Source organism: Pseudorasbora parva, chromosome 10, assembly GCF_024679245.1.
Source record: "Pseudorasbora parva isolate DD20220531a chromosome 10, ASM2467924v1, whole genome shotgun sequence".
NCBI lineage: Eukaryota > Metazoa > Chordata > Actinopteri > Cypriniformes > Gobionidae > Pseudorasbora > Pseudorasbora parva.
This window is the reverse complement of record NC_090181.1, coordinates 43,245,946-43,271,131: the sequence shown is the minus strand read 5'-3', so window position 1 is coordinate 43,271,131 and position 25,186 is coordinate 43,245,946. Positions and strand designations below refer to the sequence as shown.

The window sequence follows — 25,186 nt, the reverse complement described above, 5'->3', positions numbered from 1 at the left end:
AGCTCTTGATATGCATGCATTTTGCATCACTCAGGGCATTGCACGAGGGAGTGACACACCCTCGGATAGTTACGCAGATCTGGGATCGGTTCGCCAGGGCCGATGTGGATCTTTTTGTGTGTGCAGAAGACACACACAGCTGTTTTTCTCGATCACGGACAGGTGTGCAAGCTGATGCAGGATTCCCTGTCACATGTATGGCCTAGGACCTTGCTGTACACGTTTCTGTTAGTTTTCTGCAAGTTTCTCCCAAATGCAGCCCACCCTGGACAGGGTGTGTTAGGAGGGTCTGTCATTAATTTTGGTGGCCAGCAAAGAAATTTACGCAAACATAATGATGTTGCTGTCAGGCACACCCCAGACCTGCTGTCCCAGGCGGGGGCTGGGGTTGGGAGGGTGGATTCTGCACTCTCTATGGTCTCTATGGGTCTACCTGCTGAGAGGAAGAATCTGAGGGCCGTGGGGCTCCCAATCAAAGTTGTGGCTACAATGCAGAGCACTATAGGGTGGTGTTGACAAAGGGGCTTCATGCGTTAAACTGGCTCGTGTTTGAAGCCTGCAAGCCCAATTGCTGAACTTTTTTGCATGAATTGTTGGAGGAAGGTCGCTCCCATTCCACATTGAAGGTTTATTTTGCGTTCCTTAAATGGTTGGATCTGACTGCAGGAGTGTGTGTGCTGTCAGATTGGCATCACTGCAACCTTTGTTCAATTTTAAAGACTGGATGTCACGGCAATGACGATGGCTCAGTTGTCGCTTACTGCAGAGGTTAAAGACCCAGGCTTCCTTTAAAAAAGAAAAAGGGTTTGTAGCGGAGCTGGTCCTTTATATTTAGACACAACACTTCTGAGCCTCATGCAGTCTGAGGCTCGTTAAAAAGATGGACTGAATGAGGGAAATTACGTCGGGCCACCCTTGGTGTCTTCAGTGAATTGCATGCATATCTCATTTGTGTTGTCACCTCATTTCTCTCATTCTGGGAATAGTAGTTATATTCATAACTCAACATTTTTCACAGTAAATTATATGGTAATTCATAGTCTGTACTTTACCGTAAAAGTACATGATGTTACACCATTTGCATTTTGTTTTGTTATAATAAGTTTATTTCAAAAAGTTGAAATCGAGTTAACCAATGTTTACTCTAGAATTTTTACATTTTATTTTCTGTAAAAATGTAACAATTAGTTTTTTTTACAGTGCTTAGGAACTAAAGCCTCTTATAATTTAAAGTACTCAAACTACTGTCAAATGACAAGTATATAACTACAAAAAGTAGCTGACTACACTGATTCTACTTGAGTAGAGAGTATACAAGAGTATTTCCATTTTACACACAACAGATAATAAAATGTATTCTTACATTACTTACAATAATTCTTACATTAATTTATTATTTTAATAATTTAACTCACTAATAGTTTTATTTATATATTTTTATTTATACCCATTATGTCTTTTTTCAATAAAATGAAATGAATAATTAGTACCATATTATATAATACATAATAATAACTAAAATAAATATAATAATAATATAATTAGTCAAGTCAAGTCACCTTTAATTATATAGCGCTTTTTACAATGTTGATAGTTTCAAAGCAGCTTCACAGTGTTAACAGGAAAATAATGTAACAGAATTTGATTTGGCTGTACAGCCGCTCTGGAGAAAACGGAGATGTTATCCAGCTAATTTCAATTATCATGTAGTGACAATATGGGCAGATCAGTAATTTAGTTGATATGGTTAATTTAGTTTAGTAAGTAAAATTATTTGGATATTTAATTGAAAATTTAGTGTCCCCAGTTGTAAAACTCCCAATTATGTCTCATGTCTATGTCTGTAGTCTGTATGTCTTTTAATCTAAAATTGCATGGTCTCATCTGGGACCTCCGAGGTTTGCCCACCATGTAGCCACAAACCATAGCGGCTGTTGTGCTTCCTAGACTTGCTCAGGCTTGTTGCAGTAATCAGCCCCCCACAAACGCCCCATTTGGTGCTGTAGAAGAATGGGATTAACACAGTATGGCTTTTCCACCCCCTCTATACATAAAACACAGCACGCATATGCCTGAGGCACCTGTCAAAACACAGCAGCACCAGCCAGACAGACAGCTGCATTTTCTCTGAAGACACGTCGCGCTGCCGCACTGCGCAATGCAAGGCATCATGAATCCACTGTCTAGCAAATACTTTGAGATTGACAGCAAAGGGGTTAGTCATGAAATTAGGGATACTTTACCCCCCCAGAATGTCATCATTTGCTCAAAACCAGATTATTATTTTTTTCCGTTGTACATTAAAGCAGATGTTTTGTCCGGGCTGCTCTTTTCCATATAACAAAGTGAAAGAGCATGGGAGCTGTCGAGCTCACCAGACATTCAAGAACCGATGGCGGGATACGGCGGGATACATTTACAAACAACATTATTTTATGTATTAGAATGCAAAAAGTATACCTAGTTTTTTAAATATTTATGGTTCAAGCTTTACTAATTAATGTAATTATGTACTTATAAGCCTTTTAAACTATGCATAAACTAGATTATGGCTCAAAGGTCGGTGGGATTTTGAAAAGAAGTCTTTTCTGCTCACTATGGCTGCATGTAGCTATACACATATATATATATATATATATATATATATATATATATATATATATATATATATATATATATATATATATATATATATATATATATATATATATATATATATATATATATATATATAATATATATATATTCTGGTGGCAAAGATGAATTTTCTGCATTATTACTCATTAATCATTCTAATATGCTGTTTTGATACTTAACATTTCTGATTATTATGAATGTTGAAAACCGTGTGAAACGGTGATACTTTTTTGCAGTATTCTTTGATAAATAGAAAAGTTCAAACGTACTGTTATTATCTTTTGTAACATTATACATGTATTTACTGACACTTTTGTTAAATTTAATGTGCTTGCGAAATAAAAATATTCATTTATTTAAAAAAAAATCTGACCCCAAACTTTTGAACGGTAAAAGGGTTTGTAAACGCTATTTGTAAATATTTAAGTGACTAGTGAGTTTACCCGAAAAATGTTCCCGAAAAACCAATGTAGTCTCATTTAGACAGTTGTTAGCAAACACCTTTTTCAAGATAAGTGAAATCTTACAAAACACACACACACACACACACACACACACACACACACACACACACAAACAAACCCATTGACTTCAGGATAATGGAACTGGAACTTGTATCCAGGTTTTGGCCTACAAAAATACATCATTCCTGCAGCAATCTGTGCCGTTTCTGGCCCCGCCAGAATAATAAGTACTTTGACACTGTGTACAACCAGACATTTGGTTTCGCCAGTAGAAACAGTTTAGTAGTTCTGTCAGACTGCTCAGGAATATATTTTGCCATGTGCTGGTGTTTGGTGGGTAATGTTTGGGGTTTGGCACGAGGCCGCTGTGACCATAGACACAATCACCTCGTGCCTGGCCGTCAACCAACACGGGCAGCCAAGCCAGATGAGAGGAAGTGAGGCAAGAGGGAAATGTCAAACACATTGCCACTACAAATAAACCTTCAGTGCTGTAATTCCAATAGCTTTCACAGAACAAATTAAACTCATTTTACTACTTCTCCTCCCACCTCGTCTTTTCTGGCACACTTATGTTTGATTTCATCTGAACGTGTTTCTCTTGTGGAGCAGAAGTTCCTCGGATCACATCGGAGCCACAGGATGTGGACGTAACCTCTGGGAACACTGTGTACTTCACATGCAGGGCAGAGGGCAACCCCAAACCTCAGATCATCTGGCTCAGAAACAAGTAAGACCCCACCCTTTATGTTTGTTCTTAAAGAAACAGTTCACCTCAAAAACAAACATATTTTCATGTTGCTCAAAGCAGAAATTACCTTCAAATTCAGGAACACAAAATAAGTATTACAGTATGTCTAGTGCTTTTTCCATAATGAGGCTGTCTGAAAATGACAAAAAGCACCATAAAAGTTGTCCATATATCGTAGTTTTTCAATCATGATGGCTAAATAGTTTTAGCTTGTTAATGGATATGACAAGGTTAATGTACTTGGTCTTGGCGTTCTAGATAGTATGGACTTGCAACTGCCAATAGATACACAGACACAATGCTCTGAGCATGTTAATATATGTAAGATATGTCGCTGCTTGCATGCATATGCATACATAAATCCTGTAGCAGATATAGGCAGGTGGAGCTGGGGAGGTGGAGGGTTTCATAGAAACTAGGACCAGCTTACAGCGAACACTTGACCAAACTATTTAAATGTTGAGCAAGTAAACTCATTGGCTACAGAATCAGCAGAGGCAAAAAAACTCAACTTTTATAAATAAATAAAAATTACATCTTATATAAGTTTTAAATGTGAAAATGTTTTCTTCATGCCTTAAAATAGCTTGATTTTAACTTCACACTTGTGTTTCGGTTGCCTATTTTAAGACAGGACTTACCGAGCATCCAAATCAATGCTGTGTTCTAGGATAAATGTGCTGCTTGTGTGTGCGTAGCTACATATGATGGTATTTTGACCAGCTGAGAACTCTTGAAGAGCTTATAAAATGTCAAAACAGCAGCAGGAATCCCTCCGTCACACACAAACCAAGATCTGCTGCGAGGAGACGCGGTTCTGATGTCTGTTAGGTCAGTGGGTGGCAAGTAGGTGTTTTTTTGTGGCTGTTTGCATTCGACCACGAGTGTCTACACTATGGTTAAATGTGTTTTGAATTGCTGTGGAAGTGGTCAAAAGTGGACAAGCCCTAAACATTGTAGGCCCCCGTTTACACCTGTATTTAGCATCACCCGTTTGTTAATCACCCAAACTTAATTAACAAAAAAACTTAAACTTAAAATCTTAATACCATGTGTAAACAGAGCCTATCACACGATATCAGAAGACTTTGGAGGTGCTTGAAATGCATGGACTTCTTTTATGGTGCGTATTTCTAATTTTGCAGTTTGACAGTCTAGATATTCTGCACGTTATCTTATTTTGTGTTCCACGGAAGGTTTGAACTAACAGGAGTGATGATAGAAATAAAATGTTTTAGTTGTTTTATCCTCAATATGTGAAGGGTATGTGCGTAAACAGGAAAGTCTTTTTTATCAGCAATGCCCTGAACATGAGGGACGACACGCGTCTCAATCTACTGGAAGACGGGACCTTGATGATCCAGGACACACGGGAGACGGACCAGGGCGTGTATCAGTGCATGGCCAAAAATGTGGCTGGAGAGGTGAAGACCTCAGAGGTCACCTTACGATACTTCAGATCACCTTGTGAGTGTGATGGGGTCCTGTAGGCGATGACAATTCAACTAGAAATACTAAAACCTCTCAAACTATCTTGACCCTAGTTCATTTTGGCACAATCTATAATCCTGTATTGGATTAACCCCTGTGGTGCTGTTCCAACATTTTTGACCCAAAAAAGTTTTTATTTTTATTTTATTTTTTTACTTAATTGGAATGGTACGAAAATTGGTAAAGGGTTTGGCACTTACTGTGGGATCCTAAAAACAAACATACAAAAAGGTTAAATGGTTCTGAAAGAACAATTGGAAACGTTTGGTACTGACAATCAAAGTCTTACTGAAAAATTATTTTTGAGATTTCAACCTCAATTTTGAACATGGATAGTTTATATTTACAAATAGAAATGTAAAATGTGTTTTGGAAATTGTATTTTTCACACAAAACAATAAATATAAAATTGTTTAAGTTCAAGTTACCCCATTTTTTTTTATTATTCACGTTAGCAATAATTTGCCAAGTGTCTCCTTTAAAAAGAGTCTTTGTAAGTCCGACACACGAACAGTACCAGAGGGTTAATCCTGTCAAATTAAACATCTTGTATACACTGAAAAATACAAAATAATTGGTGTAGAATTTACTTTGAATCAATTTTCTCTCAAAAATTGCTTGTAGATTTTTATTTACTTTTTTTTTTTTAATACAGATGGACACATTAAACACTTATTTGAATGACTTATATTTATCTTTTATCAAAACTCTATTTAGTACCTTTTCGAGGATAATACTAGGGTAGCATGCATGCCAATCTGGTAAAGACTATTTATTGCCAGACTTTTTGCTCACAGCAATCCATTTTTGGTCCTTGCCTTTCTCTCTCCAGCTCGGCCCAGTTTCGTGATCCAGCCACAGAACACAGAGGTTCTGGTCGGGGAGAGCGTGACCCTGGAGTGCAGTGCGACGGGTCAGCCGCAGCCCCGTGTGACCTGGACCAAAGGAGACCACACGACCCTCCCAGTGGACCCCCGCATCAACATCACTCCTTCAGGAGGTCTCTACATCCAGAATGTCAATCAGGCTGATGGGGGACAGTACACCTGCTTCGCAAGCAACAACGTGGACACTATTCACGCCACTGCATATATTATAGTACAGGGTAAGAGATGGGCATTTTGATTCATGCATTAATTATTATTTTTATATATATATATATATATATATATATATATATATATATATATATATATATATATATATATATAATTATTATTATATTTGTTCACAGTAAATGCTTGTATAAGATTTGCAGGGTTAGTCCCGAACCCAAAGAGATATTCGTTGTAAAAATTAGGGCTCAGCCAGACTTTCCTAAAACGCTTTGTTTAAACACAGATTTTTATAACACCGCCCAAATGTATATGCAAAGAAAGAAGGCGTAACTTTTATTCTCACTGTAGTATTGTTGCCGCCATGTCGTGGAGACGCTGTTTCGTTGCGAAAACCAAACTACTTTGTTTGGCCTTCCAAAAGAGGGGATAGTTAGAAAAGAGTGGCTACGCTTTAGTTAAAACACTGTTCCAGAACAGTACAACCCAAATATTCGACTGGGTGCTGTGCATTTTCTGCAACTGTTTCTACAATAACAAACGCAAACTTACCAATCTTGCACTGGCATCTTTAATCGATCAGCTTGGTCATCTGCTAGCCTGACAAGTCAGACCCACATCAAGATGTTTGGTCTGGAAACTCACCATTGACAGCTCAATCCGAGGGATAAACGGTTGTCTTTCAAACTCCCTCTGCACGCGATAGGATAGTGCTACACCAACCAGAGCAACGAAGGTGAAGCAGAGCTCGTTGATAGATTAAACATTCACCGTATCCGGTCAGCAAAACTCAGAACACATCTTCCCTTTTTAAGAATGACTTCAGTGCCGTTCTTTGTTCTTTTCTCAGAGAAAAGCTTAACTCCAAGCAGAGTCCTGCACGGGTCCATTTTTGGAGACCCGCCCCCGCCCGTACCCGCAAGGTTTAGCACCAGATCCGACCCGTGACCCGTGAAAATATCAAAATTAAATCCGTACCCGCCCAGACCCGTTAATATTTGGCCCGTTACCCGACCCGTGCCCGCAATAAATCACACACGCTAAAACATTCAAATTAAAATGCTTTATTTTTTATCCTGCCCCTCTCTCAACATCAACAGCGTCATGAATGGGCTAATGAAACAGGCAAAAGTGCCTTTAAAGACTCATTGTCAACAATTTCATATAGCTACTCCACTCACCAACTTTACTTTTACTTTACTACAAATCCAGGTGTGGTGATCTCTCGTCCTTATATGCTTCCGAGCTCCCTCAGAGGACTCGAGACCGGTGTGGCTCGCAGGTGACGCTCATTCACAATCACGCCCTGGTCTCGCTCTCGCTCTCTCGTTCACTTTGCCACAGAAATATTGCACATATTTTTCATCCGCCCATACGCGCAACTACCCGCCCGCACAGAGTTAATTATCCGCCCGCATACCCGCCCGTGAATTTGATAAATGTCACAATCCACCCGTTTTAGACACTTTTATGCGGGTACCCGCGGATACCCGCGGGTACCCGACCCGTTGCAGGACTCTGACTCCAAGTCTTCCAGAGTCGCGGTCAAAGGTGATTCGAAAGACCGCCGCCGTTCGCCAGTTTCTGTGTTTACTAGAAGCACGCAAGCGCAACTCGGCCGTCGTCATTATGGCACCGCCCGCCGACTCTATACACGATGTGATTGGCCCGGCAAGAGTTAGGCGAATACAGCTCAGAAGGGTATTGAGAGTTGCTAGATGACACTCGCGGGCAGATTAAATTTGCTGCCTCTAGGGTGCGTCTAGATTTCTAGGCTAGTCATCTGCATCATTCGGATCAGTTTCGGGCTCAAATTGATTAGGTAGGACTGACATTATCATCTGTCAATATTGCTTGGCTTTGGGAGCTGATGTTCCAAATATGGTAAGAAGCGTGGCATTTGCCTCAAACGCATAAGGGATTCGGGCCAATCACAATGAACTGGATCGCTGGCCAATCAGAGCACAGCGTGGTTTTCAGAACGATCCGATTTCAAAACCATGTGAACACATTGCATTAAACCAAAAACACCAAATACTGTTCTTTTAAGAACCATCATATGACCCCTTTAACAGGCATTTGGGAATGTAACATGCGCCAACCCTCCTCACATACTTGTAATGAGAAGTGCTTATCAACAAAAGACAAGTTTAACTTGTAAAAATTAAGAAATTAAGTTTAAATAATATTTCGGTTTTTATTTAGTAATGTTTATGTTTATATTTGGCAATAATAAAATTAGTATACACCATGTATTCAGTTAAGCAGACATACATTTTCTCATTCTTCTCTCTTTCACTCCTCAGCTCGTCCTCAGTTCACAGTGACCCCTCAGGACCAGTCTGTGCTGGAGGGTCATACAGTCGACTTTCCCTGCGAGGCCAGCGGCTACCCTCAGCCTGTCATAGCATGGACACGCAGCGGTGAGATCATATAATGCAGCCTTGTTTGTTTGACTTAATAGAGTGGAGTTCACTTTTTTCAATAGTCTGCCTCAAGTCTGGTCAGTATTTTTATTTTGTCATTTTTTTTCTTCTGTTCAACAGGCTATATATGAGCAATTATATCACATGAGTACCAGTGTGATTATCGCTCTATATCAGCATGGCTGAGATTTGGCCATAGGTAATCGCAGCATGCTGATATACAGCCATATCACACAGCAACAAGTGTGATACTGCTTTTATACGACAGTTCAACGGCATAGGTGTGTAAATATGTGGAAAACAACAAAGGAGTTTCTTTAAAAAAGCCTTTTCTTTAAAAAAACTGACAGTTTGACAGTTGAGCCCAAGCCTCCGTTAGTAATACAGAAACATAACATTAGAACTAGTAACAAAGGAACGCTGAGTCGCTTAATTCAGGCTTATTGCATTATGTAGAGTAGTGTGTTATGAGAGAGAGATTGACTAAACAAGTTTATTACCTGCATCTGATATAGCATTCATTCTTCAGCTCAATGTCCTTTATAAAAAATCAGTTTGAATGTCCCCTGAGGAAAACTATATCTTAGTCCTTTTAAAAGCTCCTTGTTTACAACCAGTCACTCATGAAGCTGCCATCTAATGGTGTAATAGTGTAACTTTCACTGAAGTCCATTTCACGATCACTAACGGACCCTTTCACAACACCAAATGTGGCATATTATTAATATAAAATAATATTTATTGAACAACAATATTTAAATGAACAAAAATAGCCATTATAAAAGACAATAGGAAATAAACACATGCAAACAATTCAGTACAAAAGAAGCACTCTAGTATAGGATTTAAGTTAATCAGTGCATCCGGAAAATATTCACAGCGCTTCACTTTTTCCACATTTTGTTATATTACAGCCTTATTCCAAAACAAACAATACACCCATAATGACAATGTGAAAGAAGTTTGTTTGAAATCTTTGCAAATTTTTTTTTTTTTAAAACTAAAAAAACTATCACATGTACATAAGTATTCACAGCCTTTGCCATGACACTCAAAATTTAGCTCAGGTGCTCCTGTTTCCACTGATCATCCTTGAGATGTTTCTACAACTTGATTGGAGTCCACCTATGGTAAATTCAGTTGATTGGACATGATTTGGAAAGGCACACACCTGTCTATATAAGGTTCCACAGTTTACAGTGCATGTCAGAGCACAAACCAAGCCATGAAGTCCAAGGAATTGTCTGTAGACCTCAGAGACAGGATTGTATCGAGACACAGATCTGGGGAAGGGTACAGAAATATTTCTGCAGCATTGAAGGTCCCAATGAGCACAGTGGCCTCCAATCTCCTTAAAAGGAAGAAATTTGAAACCACCTGGGCTCTTCCTAGAGCTGGCCGGCCAAACTGAGTGATCGGGGGAGAAGAGCCTTAGTCAGGGAGGTGACCAAGAACCCGATGGTCACTCTGACAGAGCTCCAACGTCCAAGAGAGGAGAACCTTCCAGAAGAACAACCATCTCTGCAGTACTTCACCAATCAGGCTAATCAATATGTTAGAGTGACCAGAAGGAAGCCTCTCCTCAGTAAAAGGCACATGACAGACCGCCTGGAGTTTGCCAAAAGGTATGTAAAGGAAATGTTGAACTCTTTGGCCTGAATGATGAGCATCATGTCTGGAGGAAACCAGGCTCTGCTCATCACCTGGCTAATACCATCCCTACAGTAAAGCATGGTGGTGGCAGCATCATGCTGTGGGGGTGTTTTTCAGTGGCAGGAACTGGGAGACTAGTCAGGATCGAGGGAAAGATGAATGCAGCAATGTACAGAAACATCCTTAATGAAAACCTGCTCCAGAGAGCTCTGGACGTCTGACTGAGGTGAAGTTTCCTCTTCCAACAGGACAACGACCGTAAGCACACAGCCAAGATAACAAAGGAATGGCTAAAGGACAACTCTGTGAATGTCCTTGAGTGGCCCAGCCAAAGCCCAGACTTAAACCCGATTGAACATCTCTGGAGAGATCTGAAAATGGCTGTGCACTGACGCTCCCCGTCTAACCTGATGGAGCTTGAGAGGTCCTGCAAAGAAGAATGGGAGAAACTGCCCCAAAATAGGTGTGTCAAGCGTGTAGCATACTCAAAACTTGAGGCTGCAATTGGTGCCAAAGATGCTACAACAAAGTATTGAGCAATGTTTTTTTTAGTTTTTTATATACATTTGCCAAGATTTCAAACAAACGTCTTTCATGTTTTATGCAGTAAGAGCCAGAAGCAAATTCCCGAAGGACTGGCCGAGATGAAGCTTAATGTTGACAAGGTTAATTGTTAAACTTAAATATACTTTAATGTAATTTCTATTAAACTGTTATTGTATGTAATTTTTAAATATATAAAATATTATTATATATTATATATAACTTACTTCTTTCAGCCGAACACAATCAGTTATATTCAAAAATATCCTTTCTCTTCTAAGCTTTATAATGGTAGTAAAATTTAACTTTAAAAAAAGCTATCCATACGGGTCCAGGGGGCTAATAAAGGCCTTCTAAAGTGAAGTGATACATTTTGTAAAAAAAAAAATTCCATATTTAAAGCGTTATCAACTATAACTACTGACTATGATCAATGGCCATATGCGCATTCCGGAGAAAGTTGAGTTCCAGTGGAAGGGCGACCTCTGACCCAACGTTTGACTCTTTTGTAGCTCTTTTATATCGAACTCCTCCATTATTTTTCTACTTTTTTTAAATTTCTAATTTGTGGCCATTGTTTTGTTTTGCTCTATCCTCTGTGCTTCTGCACTAGCCAATTCTCATCTGAGCTTATGCTACGCCTACATCATACCTCCTACATCATCTGTCGGGTCAGAGGTCACTCTTCCAGCGGAACTCGACTCATGTACAGTCGTAGTCGAAAGCCAGTGATTATTGTTATAAAGTTTTAAACATGGGCATTTTTCTTTCAAAAACGCATCGCTTCACTTTAAAAGGGGTTGTATATGCAAGTTTATATATGCTTTTAGATTTGAAGTTCACTACAGGTGCACATTTAATAAGCTCACTTCCTTTGCATAATGGTCTGATAATGAAATACTGATTGGATGAATGGTGGTCTAACGCTCAGACTACACTGTTGCATGTTCTGTAAACACGGTTTGTTTTCGCAAACTAAGAGAATCACCAGCATGCCTCAGATATTCTTAATAGAGTTTAATTTGATTGGAACATTCCTTAAAAGGCCACAATGACAAATTTAAAGATTATTGAATTGTCTGTCAGTGCATCAACTTTTTATAAAGTTTGTTTTCTGCCAGGGCAAAAATCACTAAAACTCTGTTCTCCTACCATAGGCAGCCCCCTGCCTAATGACAGACGACATGTTGTTCTTTCAACGGGCAGCTTGCGCATCAGCCGCGTGGCCCTTCATGACCAGGGCCAGTATGAATGCCAGGCGGTCAGTCCTGTTGGCACTGCCAGAGCAGCGGTTCACCTCAACATCCTGCAAACCGGTGAGGTCCTGTTCACAGTATAAATCACCTTCTGAATATTTCGTCATGTTGAACTAGAGGTGGGCTGCAGGTCCAATATCTCAAAAATATCATGGCATGATACAATGATGATACTGCAAAATAGTATTTTTTATTTTTTTTTATTTGGAACATGATCATAATAAAAGCAAATCATAATATAAGATAAAACCACTCTATTTATTAACCACTTTATTTTATTTCAAGTAACAAATGTGATTTTATGGTTTTAGTTAATGGCAATAACCCTGTGAAAGACTTAAACGATTCTAAGTTCAGATACACCTGTCACATTACTTGTTCTATATATTAATGAATATTACTTGTCAACCATAAACCTTCACGTTATGCCTCATCTTGACATTTTTGGGACAGAGACTTCACATGTATTTATGCATCACTCCATATTTCTGCCCACAGATTTATTTAATTTAGTACAGCACAAACTAACACGGTCCATTCCTCATTTAACCGTCCTTTGGAACAAGACTAGACGTGGTATTAACAGGAGGGAAGGAGGGTTGGCTTCATAAACTAATTTGTCATTACCCACAAGCAAAGCCTTCAATTAGAACAACAATACCCCCATAAAGTCTCAATGACAAGGAATGCATTCAAAGACCAGGTCCCTGCATGTAAGTGCCTTAAAACCACCTCTTAAGCTTTATTACAGACTTGTGGAATAGCCAGGAAAGCATGCAGCTTTGAAATTCCCACATGGCAAGATGTTTTCCATGTAGTAATGGTTGTTAACACACTGCATAACAACCGCCTGTATTTACTTCAAAACCAAGGCACAGGTTTGGCTCATAGGCGCTTTTATTTAGAACAGGCTTACGGGAAGTATCTGAAGAAATGGGGAGAGTTAAGAGAGAGAGAGTTGTGAGAAATGCTTTTAGTTAGAACAGCTGCAGAAAGAGTGAGTACAGAATAACTGAAAGTTAGTAGTTCATGAAATGAATTTTTCACTCATGAATAGTTACATATATCATTTACTTATGCCATGGCAAACCTGTATATTGGGCAGAATGTGTAAGCTGCTTTCTGCTATAAAATGAAAATGGATGCTGATTCATGCAAGCTCCAAAAAATAAATAAAAGTAAAAAAAGTGCCATTAAAGTAGTCCATTCAACTCATATGGTATACTCCAAGTCTTCTGAGACCATCCTCACTGCTCTCCCTGTCACAATCAGTCATGTGATGAGAACCAAAGATGCCAAACTTTGCACAACATGTCAGAAAGTGAGGTTTCTAAACTATAAGAAGTGTGAATGAGATTTAAGAGCTCTTTTAGAGGGATATATAATGTAACGTTAATAATGGCTTAAATTTGAATTTGTACTTCACACATTATATACTGTACATATCGTAGGTAGATACACTGACATTTTTACCAAAAGACCCAAACTGAAATTAAAGTTTTCATATGGCCAAAAACTGCAACTAAAAATAATGTTTATTTAATAATCAAAAGTCAAATAGTTGCACATTTTTATGTCAACTTTTAATGATGTATTCATGTGAAATATAAAAATATAAATGGTGTCTGTAATACAAACTTTAAACATACATTAAATACTAAAGACAGGCCAAGTAATATCATGTAATAAGTATGTGTAATATGTTTAGCATAATGCTCCTCAAGTTTTTTTCTTGATAGCTGTTGAGCTATGGACATTGAATGGCTTTCCTGATGTAAATGTAAAGTTACGGGATGCATTAAGTACAGGTCATTACAGCTTGTTTACAAGCTACAAACCCAATTCCAAAAAAGTTGGGACACTGTTCAAATTGTGAATAAAAACAGAATGCAATGATGTGTAAGTTTCACATTTCAATATTTTATACAGAATACAACATAGATGACATATTAAATGTTTAAACTGAGAAAATGTATCATTTTATGTGAAAAATAAGTTGATTTTAAATTTCATGGCATTAACACATCTCAAAAATTTTGGGACAAGGCCATGTTTACCACTGGACTGAGGAGTGGGACTGAGGAGACAAGTTGCTCAAGTTTAGGAATAGAAATGTTGTCCCATTCTTGACTAATACAGGCTTCTAGTTGCTCAACTGTCTTAGGTCTTCTTTGTCGCATCTTCCTCTTTATGATGCGCCAAATGTTTTCTATGGGTGAAAGATCTGGACTGCAGGCTGGCCATTTCAGTACTCGATCCTTCTTCTACGCTGCCATGATGTTGTAATTGATGCAGTATGTGGTCTGGCATTGTCATGTTGGAAAATGCAAGGTCTTCCCTGAAAGAGACGATGTCTAGACGGGAGGATATGTTGTTCTAGGAATTGGATATACCTTTCAGCATTGATGGTGCCTTTCCAGATGTGTAAGCTGCCCATGCCACACACACTCATGCAACCCCATACCATCAGAGATGCAGCTTCAGAACTGAGCGCTGATAACAACTTGGGCTGTCCTTGTCCTCTTTAGTCCGGATGATATGGCGTCCCAGTTTTCCAAAAAAGAACTTCAAATTTTGATTCGTCTGAGCACAGAACAGTTTTCCGATTTACCACAGTCCATTTTACATGAGCCTTGGCCCAGAGAAAACACCTGCGCTTCTGGATCATGTTTAGATATGGTTTCATTTTTGACCTATAGAGTTTTAGCCGGCAACGGCAAATGGCACGGTGGATTGTGTTCACTGACAATGTGTTCTGGAACTATTCCTGAGCCCATGTTGTGATTTCCATTACAGTATCATTCCTGTATGTGATGCAGTGCTGTCTAAGGGCCTGAAGATCATCCAGTATGGTTTTCCGGCCTTTACCCTTACGCACAGAGATTGTTACAGATTCTCTGAATCTTTGGATTATATTATGCACTGTAGATGATGATAACAAACTCTTTGCAATTGAACTAAAGTAACATCTTTCTGATATTGCTCTACTATTTTTGCCGCACCATTGGGGGAATTGGTGATTCTCTGCCCATCTTGACTTCTGAGAGACACTGCCACTCTGAGAGGCTCTTTTTATACCCAATCATGTTGCCAATTGACCTAATAAATTGCAAATTGTTCTTTCAGCCGCTCCTTATATGTACATTTAATTTTTCCGGCGACTTATTGCTACCTGTCCCAACTTTTGGAATGTGTAGCTCTCATGAAATCTAAAATGAACTAATATTTGGCATGACATTTCAAAATGTCTCACTTTCAACATTTTCGATATGTTAACTATATTCTATTGTAAATAAAATAAAAGAATAAAAGTTTATGAGATTTGTAAATTATTGCATTCTTTTTTTATTCACAATTTATAGTGTGCCAACTTTTTTGGAATTGGGTTTGTATTTTATTAAAGTCTTTCTGCGATTGAAATACTGATTGAGTGATTAAATAATTAAATAATGAGACATAATTCATTGCAGGAAGTTCAGGTGTACTGCTTCTTTCAACATACCTTCTGGTGTTCATTCATGCTAATTTCATGCAATATAGTAGTAAAGAGCACGAGATAATCAACTAAAAAACAGCCTGGACTAAAAATCACTTTTCATCAAAATGAAGACCGATTAAAAGTGAGAAATCAATATTGTCAACCAAGCCCAAGCACCCACAAGCTGAGATGTTGTAGCATATCATTGTGTGCATGAAATAGACACTGACACATTTAAAACATGCATACGGGAAGCAGAAGCGCTAAATAAATGATGTTTTGGTTAATGATTGCCACCCTCCAAAACTGTTTTGGCAATTCCTTTTCCCTTGAATATTTTTGGTTGCAGAAATTTTGGATCATCACTATTCACAGGACTTCAGAAGATTTGAAATATACTATGCAAGTTATGTGGATCATTTTGTATTTTGTATTTTTTTTTTTTTAGCTTGGTACAAAAAAAACGAGTGTCCACTTTAAATAGTTTGAAAAAGACCAGCTCAGACATTCTGCCTAAAGTCTTATTTTATGTGTCACAGATGAAAGAAATCAACATAAGGGTGTGTAAATGATGACTGTTCTTTTAAGCAGATTGAGTCAGCACCGACTTAACAGTTCTCAGCAGTAAGTGGGAAATACTTCTAGATTACTAAAAAACGGCTGTAAAGGGGGTGATTATACAATAGTTTAGCCTATTATGCCCGAGCTTTTCTTGGAGGATCATGTGACCCAACTCATAGGTTTGGTTAAAATGTTTTGATAAAGCTCTTCAAACAAACCATTTCACATTGACCTTGAAGACTCGCATACAGTATGGCTCTCTCAGACTGAACCTCTTGCCCTTTCATTGACGTTATAATTACAGAACCTTGACAATCGCCAAGAACTCAGGACCGTGTATGACCTGTGTATGATCTTTTCATGTTGTACATGTGCATGTCTCATGATAGATGCAGCTGTGTTTCAGGCTGCACGCTGTAATCTTTAACATATGTTTTTACGTCATCAGTAACGCCTGTTTTCACAAGCGCTCCGAGGGATATGACTGTGGAGTCTGGATCAGATGTCCAGATTCCGTGCAGCGCTCAGGGTGAGCCCACACCTATCATCACATGGAGCAAGGTTAGATCCATTGGCTGCCACATTCCCCAACAACTGGCCATCCAACCAGTTCCACCACTTTGGTCCCAACGGGACTATCCTGATTTTGTGACCTGACTCATTTAAACAATCTCTGGTCCTGATCTACAGGATGGAGTCCAGATTACAGAGAGTGGGAAGTTTCACATTAATCCAGATGGCTATCTGGAAGTGAATGACGTAGGGCTTGCCGATGGGGGTCGATACGAGTGTGTAGCCCGCAACTCCATTGGATATTCCTCATCTAGCATGGTGCTAACAGTGCAAGGTAAGAATTGAAGGCCATAACCACATATTTAGGATTTGGAGGTGGGGGATCAAATGTAGTTAGTTAGTGCAGTGTTTCCCAACCTTTTTTTGTTGCTGCCACAGCACAGTTTTGATAAGTAAAAAAATCTCACAGCACGCTGCCATATAAAAATATAACAAACAGGCGGACAGTAACAAAGTACATTTACTTGACTACTGTACTTAAGAACACTTTTTGAGTATCTGTGCTTTACTTGAGTAGTATTTTTTCTGGAAACGTATGACTTTTACTTGACTACATTTGAAAGACAAATATTGTACTTTTTACTCCACTACATTTCTATCAAGTTCCTCAAAATAGAAAGCCATTTCTCTATAGCCGCTTTGAAAGTCAGTGGATTGACTTTGTCTCCTTGGGTATTTTTGTGATTGGGTATTTTTGCAGGCAGGCAGCCCATCAGTAATCACTCTTGTTGGGTCACATGAAGTTTAATGATTTCCCAGCATTTTTTGAACGCCAATCAGTTGATGGCAAAACAGAAGGTGGCAGTTCCTTGGCCCGCACCCATGGCCATACTTTGAAAGTATGTTTCAGTGTTCTGAAAAGATTAAATATCCATTTAGTTTTAAGAGTTTGCCTAAAATATACCATATCAAAAACTACCCGTTCAAACCTGCGGAAGCATATTGACTTGTCTAAACTTTTAATTTCTGGTAAAAGCTTGAAATGAACATTTTCTGTGCTTTTAGAGCTAAAGTTTCTGTATAACGTGGTGTTAATTTCGTTGACAAATATTTTTTGTCATGATTTTTGTCTCTCTGACATTTTTCATAAATAAAAATCTTTGTTCCTGAATGACAAACACTAAGATAAATGTATTGACATTTCCAACAAATGTTAGGGAGGGATGATTTGGGAAGAGATCCAGTCAGAACTGATGTCCTACGTGAGACGCGCACATTTAAATTGCTCAAAAATGTAAATGTCTGGGAGAAAGAACAGAGCAGACGTGTGGATATGTCTGAAAAAAAGTGATGACACGAAAGAGCTCAATTCAATCCTTATGCGCACAAAGAAAGCTGCGTCTCACACGCCAGTCAAAATTACCAAATTTGTGTCGATTTAATCTACTAAAATCTTATTGTATTTAGTCGACTAAAACTAGACCAAACTAAAACAATTCAGATGCCTAAAATTTGATTAAAACTAAATGGCATTTTAGTAAAAAGACTGACTAAAACAAAATAAAATTTAGCGCTTAATATTATTACTGGCATGAAGTATGGTCGATCAATTATAATTTTTTTTTTTTTATAGATTTGCCTGCCAAGTTGCCATAGTCTTGTGGATACAGCGCTAACGCATGGGTGAATTTCGACAGTGTTGTTAGTTAGCATGCAAAAACATAGTTGGGCTAATAATGTTAACTGAAGTCCTTTACAATTTTCACTTGTAATGGAGGTATATTTGACCAGTAGTACTTTTACTTTAACTCAAGTAATGTAGTTGTGTACTTTGTCCACCTCTGTAAACTAGACATTATATCAAATGTTCACCCAAAAATGAAAATTACCCCATGATTTACTCACCCTCAAGCCATCCTAGGTGTATATGACTTTCTATTATATTCTATTAAAAATATCCTTCCAACTTTCCAAGCTTTATAATGGCAGTGAATGGAGGAGAAGAGTTTGAAGCCAAACATCATCCTTCCATCATTAAATTAATCCATATGACTCCAAGGGGTTATTGACGAACCGTCGGACGGAAGCTTGTTATTTTAGTTAATAAAGTTATAAATGTTGATATTTTTCTTACACAAATGTATGGCTTCACTTCAGAAGGCCTTTATTAACTCCCTGGAGTCAGAATGATTACTTTTATGATGGATGAATGCACTTTTTTTGGGCTTTAAAATCTCGTCCTCCATTCACTGCCATTATAAAGCGTGAAAGAACCAGGATGTTTTTTAAATATAACTTTTGTAACAATTGTATTAGTCTGAAAGAAAAAAAGTCATGTACATCTAGGATGGTTTGAGGGAGAGTAAATTATGGGATTATTTTAATTTTTGTAACTATCCCTTTAAAAGTAGCTCTCACATTTAATGTGAAACTTGTGCTTAAGTCAGGAAAACAATAAGGTCATATAGGTAGCTAAATGATGTTGATAATGATAAAACAAAAATGTGCATATTGTCGCTTTCGGGGCAGAAAACCTTTATTTATTTAATTAAACACTGTGTTGAAGTTAGTATTGTGGCTTTATATAGCAGTGGCCCGACACTTGAATGCGTCATAATATTAACATTTTATAAAAATCAAGATCAAATGGAGTTACATTGTTTTTGACCAGCGAATGACAGATATTTATTGGTCTGTTGCTGGAATGGGCACATGAGTTTTCTTGCTGTTGAAATCTCATGATGAAAATCTCATTGTAAAAAAGATGAAGCACTATGCATGCACAGGATATTTAATACTGTATATTTGCTTCAACTAGATGGCATATGCCAGACTAAGACCATTCTCTGCTTTTCAAATACAAAAAAAACATTAACCTTTATGGGCATGGTCTCTTGAGTAAAGAACTCGCTGTACATACTCAAGCATTTGTTCTTTATTTACAAACGGTGCGCGGCACTTTCTAAATAGAGGCGGGTGGAGTTATGAGGTTTGACTGACAGTTTGAGGAGCCATTGGAGTTACTAGATTTAGTCACAACCTCTTTTAAATGTTTTATTGGTTAAATATTTGTCAAACACTCATGCAGATGTAAAGGATGACCAATAGCATTAAATCAAATCTTTTGTTGACTGCCAGTGGGTATAATGTTTTTTGGTATTGTCGGAAACTCAGAAGTGAAGACCAGGAGAGCTTGGGTATATCTTTCGGGCAGGCGTTCCTCTTTATTGAGAAACACACGTGCCGTCTGTGGCTGCAGTCGTCCAAGTCTTATTCTAAACAGAATACATTGTAATTTATCCACATTTCAGGGGGAGGGATTTACGCAGTAGAGGAGGAGACAATCTAAACAAAGGAATGCACATGTTGTTTAGGTAAAAGGGACACACCCCATACATTTCCATGTCACCAGTCCTAATCCTATCAGCATAACAGTGCCAATCAGACGAATAGATGCAAATATGATCACTCTGACAATGTTGCTTAGATCAGGAAGTGCATAAAGACAAAAGACTGATTAGCTTGATCTCCTTAGAATGAAGTCAACCTGAACCTCCAAACTGTAAAGCATTATGTACATAACAAACTGTTTGTATACTATTACATTAGAACCTTGATATAACAATTTATAAATTTGTAATCCCACAGTATGATATTTTTTGCATTCAAAAATATCTGGATGGAACATAACAAATGTGAGTTAAGGGGTCTTTAATAATTTTTCAAATGACAAACTCAGTCATGAAAATCTAGACTTCCGCAAACTGATAGATCCTTGACATGTACGGTATGTTCAACTTCGACTCTGGGTGGTTTTAACCAATCGGCAAGATTTGCCAATTGCAGACAGTGCAGATTTCAAATGGAGTAATTTGTTTATTTTATCACACATATAGTGGATGAGATGCAACATTTGTCAAATGTACAGACGTTTCCGACATTTTCATGAAGCAATTAGCAGAATCGAAGATGTCAGAATAAACACGAAAACAAACTCTGGCCAAACGAACAAACATGGTGTGGTTCATTCACAATATTACACTGAGGATCTGTGCCGATGTCTGTCTAGTCAGCGAGATCTTCACAGGGGTCTGTCTCTGGGCTTGTCTAGTGGCCATGGTCTCTGCTGACACCTGTATTTTGCTAGTGCTCAAATGGTATATTACACATCTCAAGCTGATTGGCATCTGCTGTATTTGCAGCCAAGAGATTTCTTTCTTAAACATTTGAAAAGTCTGGTCCAGTGTTCATTGTAAGCTAGTCCTAAAGCGTGCTATCAGAGTTCGTCTGAACCCCTCCACCTCCCCCAGCTCCACCTGCCTAGATATGCTACGGGAGTCTTAAGGCCCTAGTATACTCACAGTGAAGTTCTTTTTCATTCTTCACTTGGAGGTAAAAAGAAGTTCAAAACTGTCCACACTATTGGTAGTGGCGTTTAGTGTTTAGTGAGCATGTAAATATGTGCTGCGCACCTTCCTCTCAATAGCATGGTAAACACAAACAAAAATGAACAGTTAAGCTTCTGATCATAGCAATAGATGTTTCCACGAGCTCTGCAATTCAGTCAAGTCATGTCATATTTATTTATATAGCTCTTTATACAAAAGATTGCTTTAAAGCAAGCAGATTTAGAGTATTAAACATGAATAAACAGTGTCAGTGTTGCATTCAATTAGATTTGCAACTTCATTTTCTTAAGTATTTTCATCTGTAAAGCAGCTCTCCAGTGTGTTCGTGTTTTTACTCACGTCTGACCTCAACGGACTGAACAGAAGAAATTAATTAACCATTGCCTAATCGCATTCACCACGGGCCAGTGGTAGTTTGAATGTTTTTAAATGCCAGAGCAAGCTTTTCCGGAAAGCTGTTTTCGAATGCCAAATGAACTTCATTTTGGCCTGATTGTGCTCAAAGTTTTGATTTCGTCACACCAGTTCGTTCTTCGATTTTTGCTCAGCAGATCAATTACTCCAAGGCGTTACCATACTGGCAAAACATTAACTTTGTCAAATATTCTAATATGCTAAAAGTATTCTGAGGGCTGTCATGCTACTTTTATACTATATAAGTTTACTAGATTGACGATTGAATGGATTTCTGTGGACTGTACATCAGATATATATATTTGGACTTCTAAAACCACTTGGTGTAATGTTTATTTACTCATCTGTCATTTAGTTTAGGGCCTTTTCTTAGCAGATTTTGGATTCATTTGAGTTGATTAATTAATGAATTGGCAGATCATGCAATTGATTCAGTTACATTTTTATTCTATTGACAGCCAATAAAGTTTCATAAAGCATCTTACTAAGCCATATAGAGATTCTGTTCAGTTTTTGTATACCATGTGCAGATTATAATTTCCTGTCTTTTATTTATAGTGATGTTTGTGTAATCCGCTCTAGTCCCACAGGTGAGCAGGGAGGGAGATCCATTTGTCTCAACGTCCCTTGAAGAGGCCATTCGGAGCATAAACAGTGCAATAGACTCCACCAGGAGGCAGCTCTTTGACGGGTGAGCGCTCGGTGCTGCAGGCAAAACATGCCAAGAAAACAATTCCTACTGCTGTGAGTCACAATGCCGTAACCCATCAGGAATTTACTGTGACCGTTTATGCCTTGGACAAAGGCTGGTCACTGCGGTATGATTCCTGATTTCTCACTGGAAGGAGACCCTGCGCTCCAAGCTTGTTGATGGAGGGAGGGAAGGGGTTATTTTGTCTGTCGAGAGCGTTGCCAGCTCACGTTAGCTCATTGAGAGTGTTTATGTTTCTTTGCTGGAGAGGATTGCTTTAAAATGCTTTTTGTATGAAGTCTGAGAGATAATGTTATCGTAGTAATGAGAGATTGCCAAGGATTAGATGGGGAATTTTTCCTCAAAATCCTTGGAAGACTATTTTAAATGTTAAATTATAATATTAGTTGATATTTTGACACAGCTGGCCAAAACATTAAAGCATATTCAGTCCAAGAAAACTGGTCATGGGTGAAAACCTTGAAAAAATCTGCCCATGTTTTTGGCACAAATTACCTCAGATATATTGTTGTAACCTGGCGCCGCCTTAGTTCACAAGAGATAATATGTGAAGTGAAGCCAACTCTCTGAATGATAAAAATGATGCAGACTTTGATGTTCTTTAGCTTTTGTTTGAATCGACACCAACAGCTTTGGCAAAGTGCTTATGCTTTGTTTGATCCTGTTCTCTCAAATAACCCTAATAAACACTGAATTAGAGTTGACAGTTTATTAGTTATTCTGACACATATTAACAAGGCTGTTATTTGTAGTCAGCTGTGTAACATTTTAAGATGCCACTTATTAGAGTGCAACTTGGTTGCGGTCAGATATGTTTTGCTCAATTAACTCTGGATATTGTAATGTGTTATGAATATTTACTCTCAAAGCATATATATTTTACTTTAGTATGGGGAACACATTCACTATAGACTACAACTTTTCCCTCACACTCCTAATTTACTGCTTGTGAATAGTTGGTAAGGTAGTTGTGAAGTTTAGCTATTGGGAAGGATTAAGGGATAGAATATGGTCCATACCAATAGAAAATGGTCGTGCAGAATAAAGCATTTAATATGTTAAAAGTGCTAATAAAGAGCCAATATCCTGGTAATATATAAATGCTGAATCATACAACTGAACCATAAAATAAAGTGTTGCCATTATTTCTTAACAATTACGGCTGCAATAAGAAAGCAGTTTTCAGAGTGAGCAGTGGAAAAAAGTGGATGATCCAAGTTGTCCAACGTATGGGAGTGTTTTCTATTAAACGCTTGAAAGAGGGTCATGTGCCATGTCAAGTGTTTTGACAGATTGCTTATGCTGGTCAGTGGTGTTCAGATGTGCTTTTTTTCAACTTCATTGTTTTCTGTCACCATTTCAACATAATGGGACACCCATTTAACATACCATACACCCAACGCCAGACACCACAATGCAAGTGTTTTTTGCTAGTTTCAGCTCAACACAGTTATCATTTTCATGTCCAGCACCACATTGTTTAAAAAGCAAAAGCACTGGCGCCCATCTGTTGGCCTATGGACTTGCGGGTCTGAAAACCAGGTGTGTTCAGACGCATTGTTGGCGCATTGCTATTTTTGCTAGTTTTTAAATAACACAGTATTTTTAGTGCTTATAGGTGGGTCCACAACATGCATACACTCTGCTTATTACACACACAGGGATGCGCAGCAGCACACACACATTTTTAAATATTAAAAATAAAACGATTCCTCTCTGGAGAAGCCTTCAGCCTTTCCTCCATGTAAATAGCGAATCCGTCATGGTGTAAGCGCAACTGGCTTTTAAAGTGAATGGTAGATGAGACTCTGATTGGTTTATTGCACATTAAGGCCAAAACACACCCATGACCCATTAAGGTACCAACCTTTTGGACCATGTACCGGGCATGCCGACCTTTTTTCCCGTTGTTAAACTACCAAAAAGTGGATTCAGACACGCTCTGCTCCTGCGCTGTGCACTTCAGACCATGAGCTCAGATCGTTAAAATAGATTCCTGCAGAACATTCAACCTCTCAATACGTTTGTGCTTTGTATTTATAATTTGATGAATTAAAGCAAAACACTATATGCAGAAACATTGTTTGTTTTTCATAATGTAATGTAATTTTTTTGATCAAAGATGAGTTTTAAGGGAACACTTATTGACTACTGAGAGACCTTTAAAGGGGGGGTGAAACACTCAGTTTCAGTCAATCTCATGTCAATCTTGAGTACCTATAGAGTAGTATTGCATCCTTCATATCTCCGAAAAGTCTTTAGTTTTATTATATTTATAAAAGAAATATGGGCTGTACCGAGTCTTTCCGGAAATAACCGAGCGCCTGGAGGCGTATCGAGTGGGCGGAGCTAAAGAATGACGATCGCGAACAAAGCGGTGACGTCCTCAAGCGTGGAGAAACCCATGGCTCAGCTAATATAGATAATGATCCAGAATCATTGGGAGGCAGAAATAAATTAAACAGAAGAAACAGCAACATCAGGACGTCCGTCTCTGTGGTATGGACTGTATTTAGTGGCCTGTCAACATTTGTGTGTCTTTACTCAGTTTATGAGGACATGATTTGGTTTATGGACTACTGTATGTGACTAAAACTTAGCAGTAGCAAGCAAAACGGTTTTGCACCTCAGACTAGTGTAACGTTATAACTTACATAGAACAACAATAGAGTCCGTTAGCGCATTTAAATGACGAAGCACGCGATCGTGTCTTTACTGATGTTTACTCACGCGACGAGCCAACAGCACAGACACAGTTTTACTCACCGGCTGCTTCCAAAGCAGGACCGAACCTTTATCGCTGGGACCGCTCCGTCAAAAACA

General features: G+C 38.4%; 1 protein-coding gene across 1 annotated transcript in view; it reads left to right on the top strand.

Moving 5' to 3' along the window:
- LOC137091608 (peroxidasin) overlaps positions 1–25,186 on the top strand; it is a 102,416-nt gene that overhangs the window by 57,728 nt on the left and 19,502 nt on the right. Inside the window, exons 8-15 of the mRNA XM_067456209.1 lie at positions 3,714–3,831; positions 5,150–5,319; positions 6,176–6,448; positions 8,705–8,821; positions 12,178–12,336; positions 16,764–16,876; positions 17,006–17,162; positions 22,234–22,342. Of these exons, the coding sequence (XP_067312310.1) occupies positions 3,714–3,831; positions 5,150–5,319; positions 6,176–6,448; positions 8,705–8,821; positions 12,178–12,336; positions 16,764–16,876; positions 17,006–17,162; positions 22,234–22,342 (1,216 nt within the window). The remainder of the gene's footprint in view (positions 1–3,713; positions 3,832–5,149; positions 5,320–6,175; positions 6,449–8,704; positions 8,822–12,177; positions 12,337–16,763; positions 16,877–17,005; positions 17,163–22,233; positions 22,343–25,186) is intronic.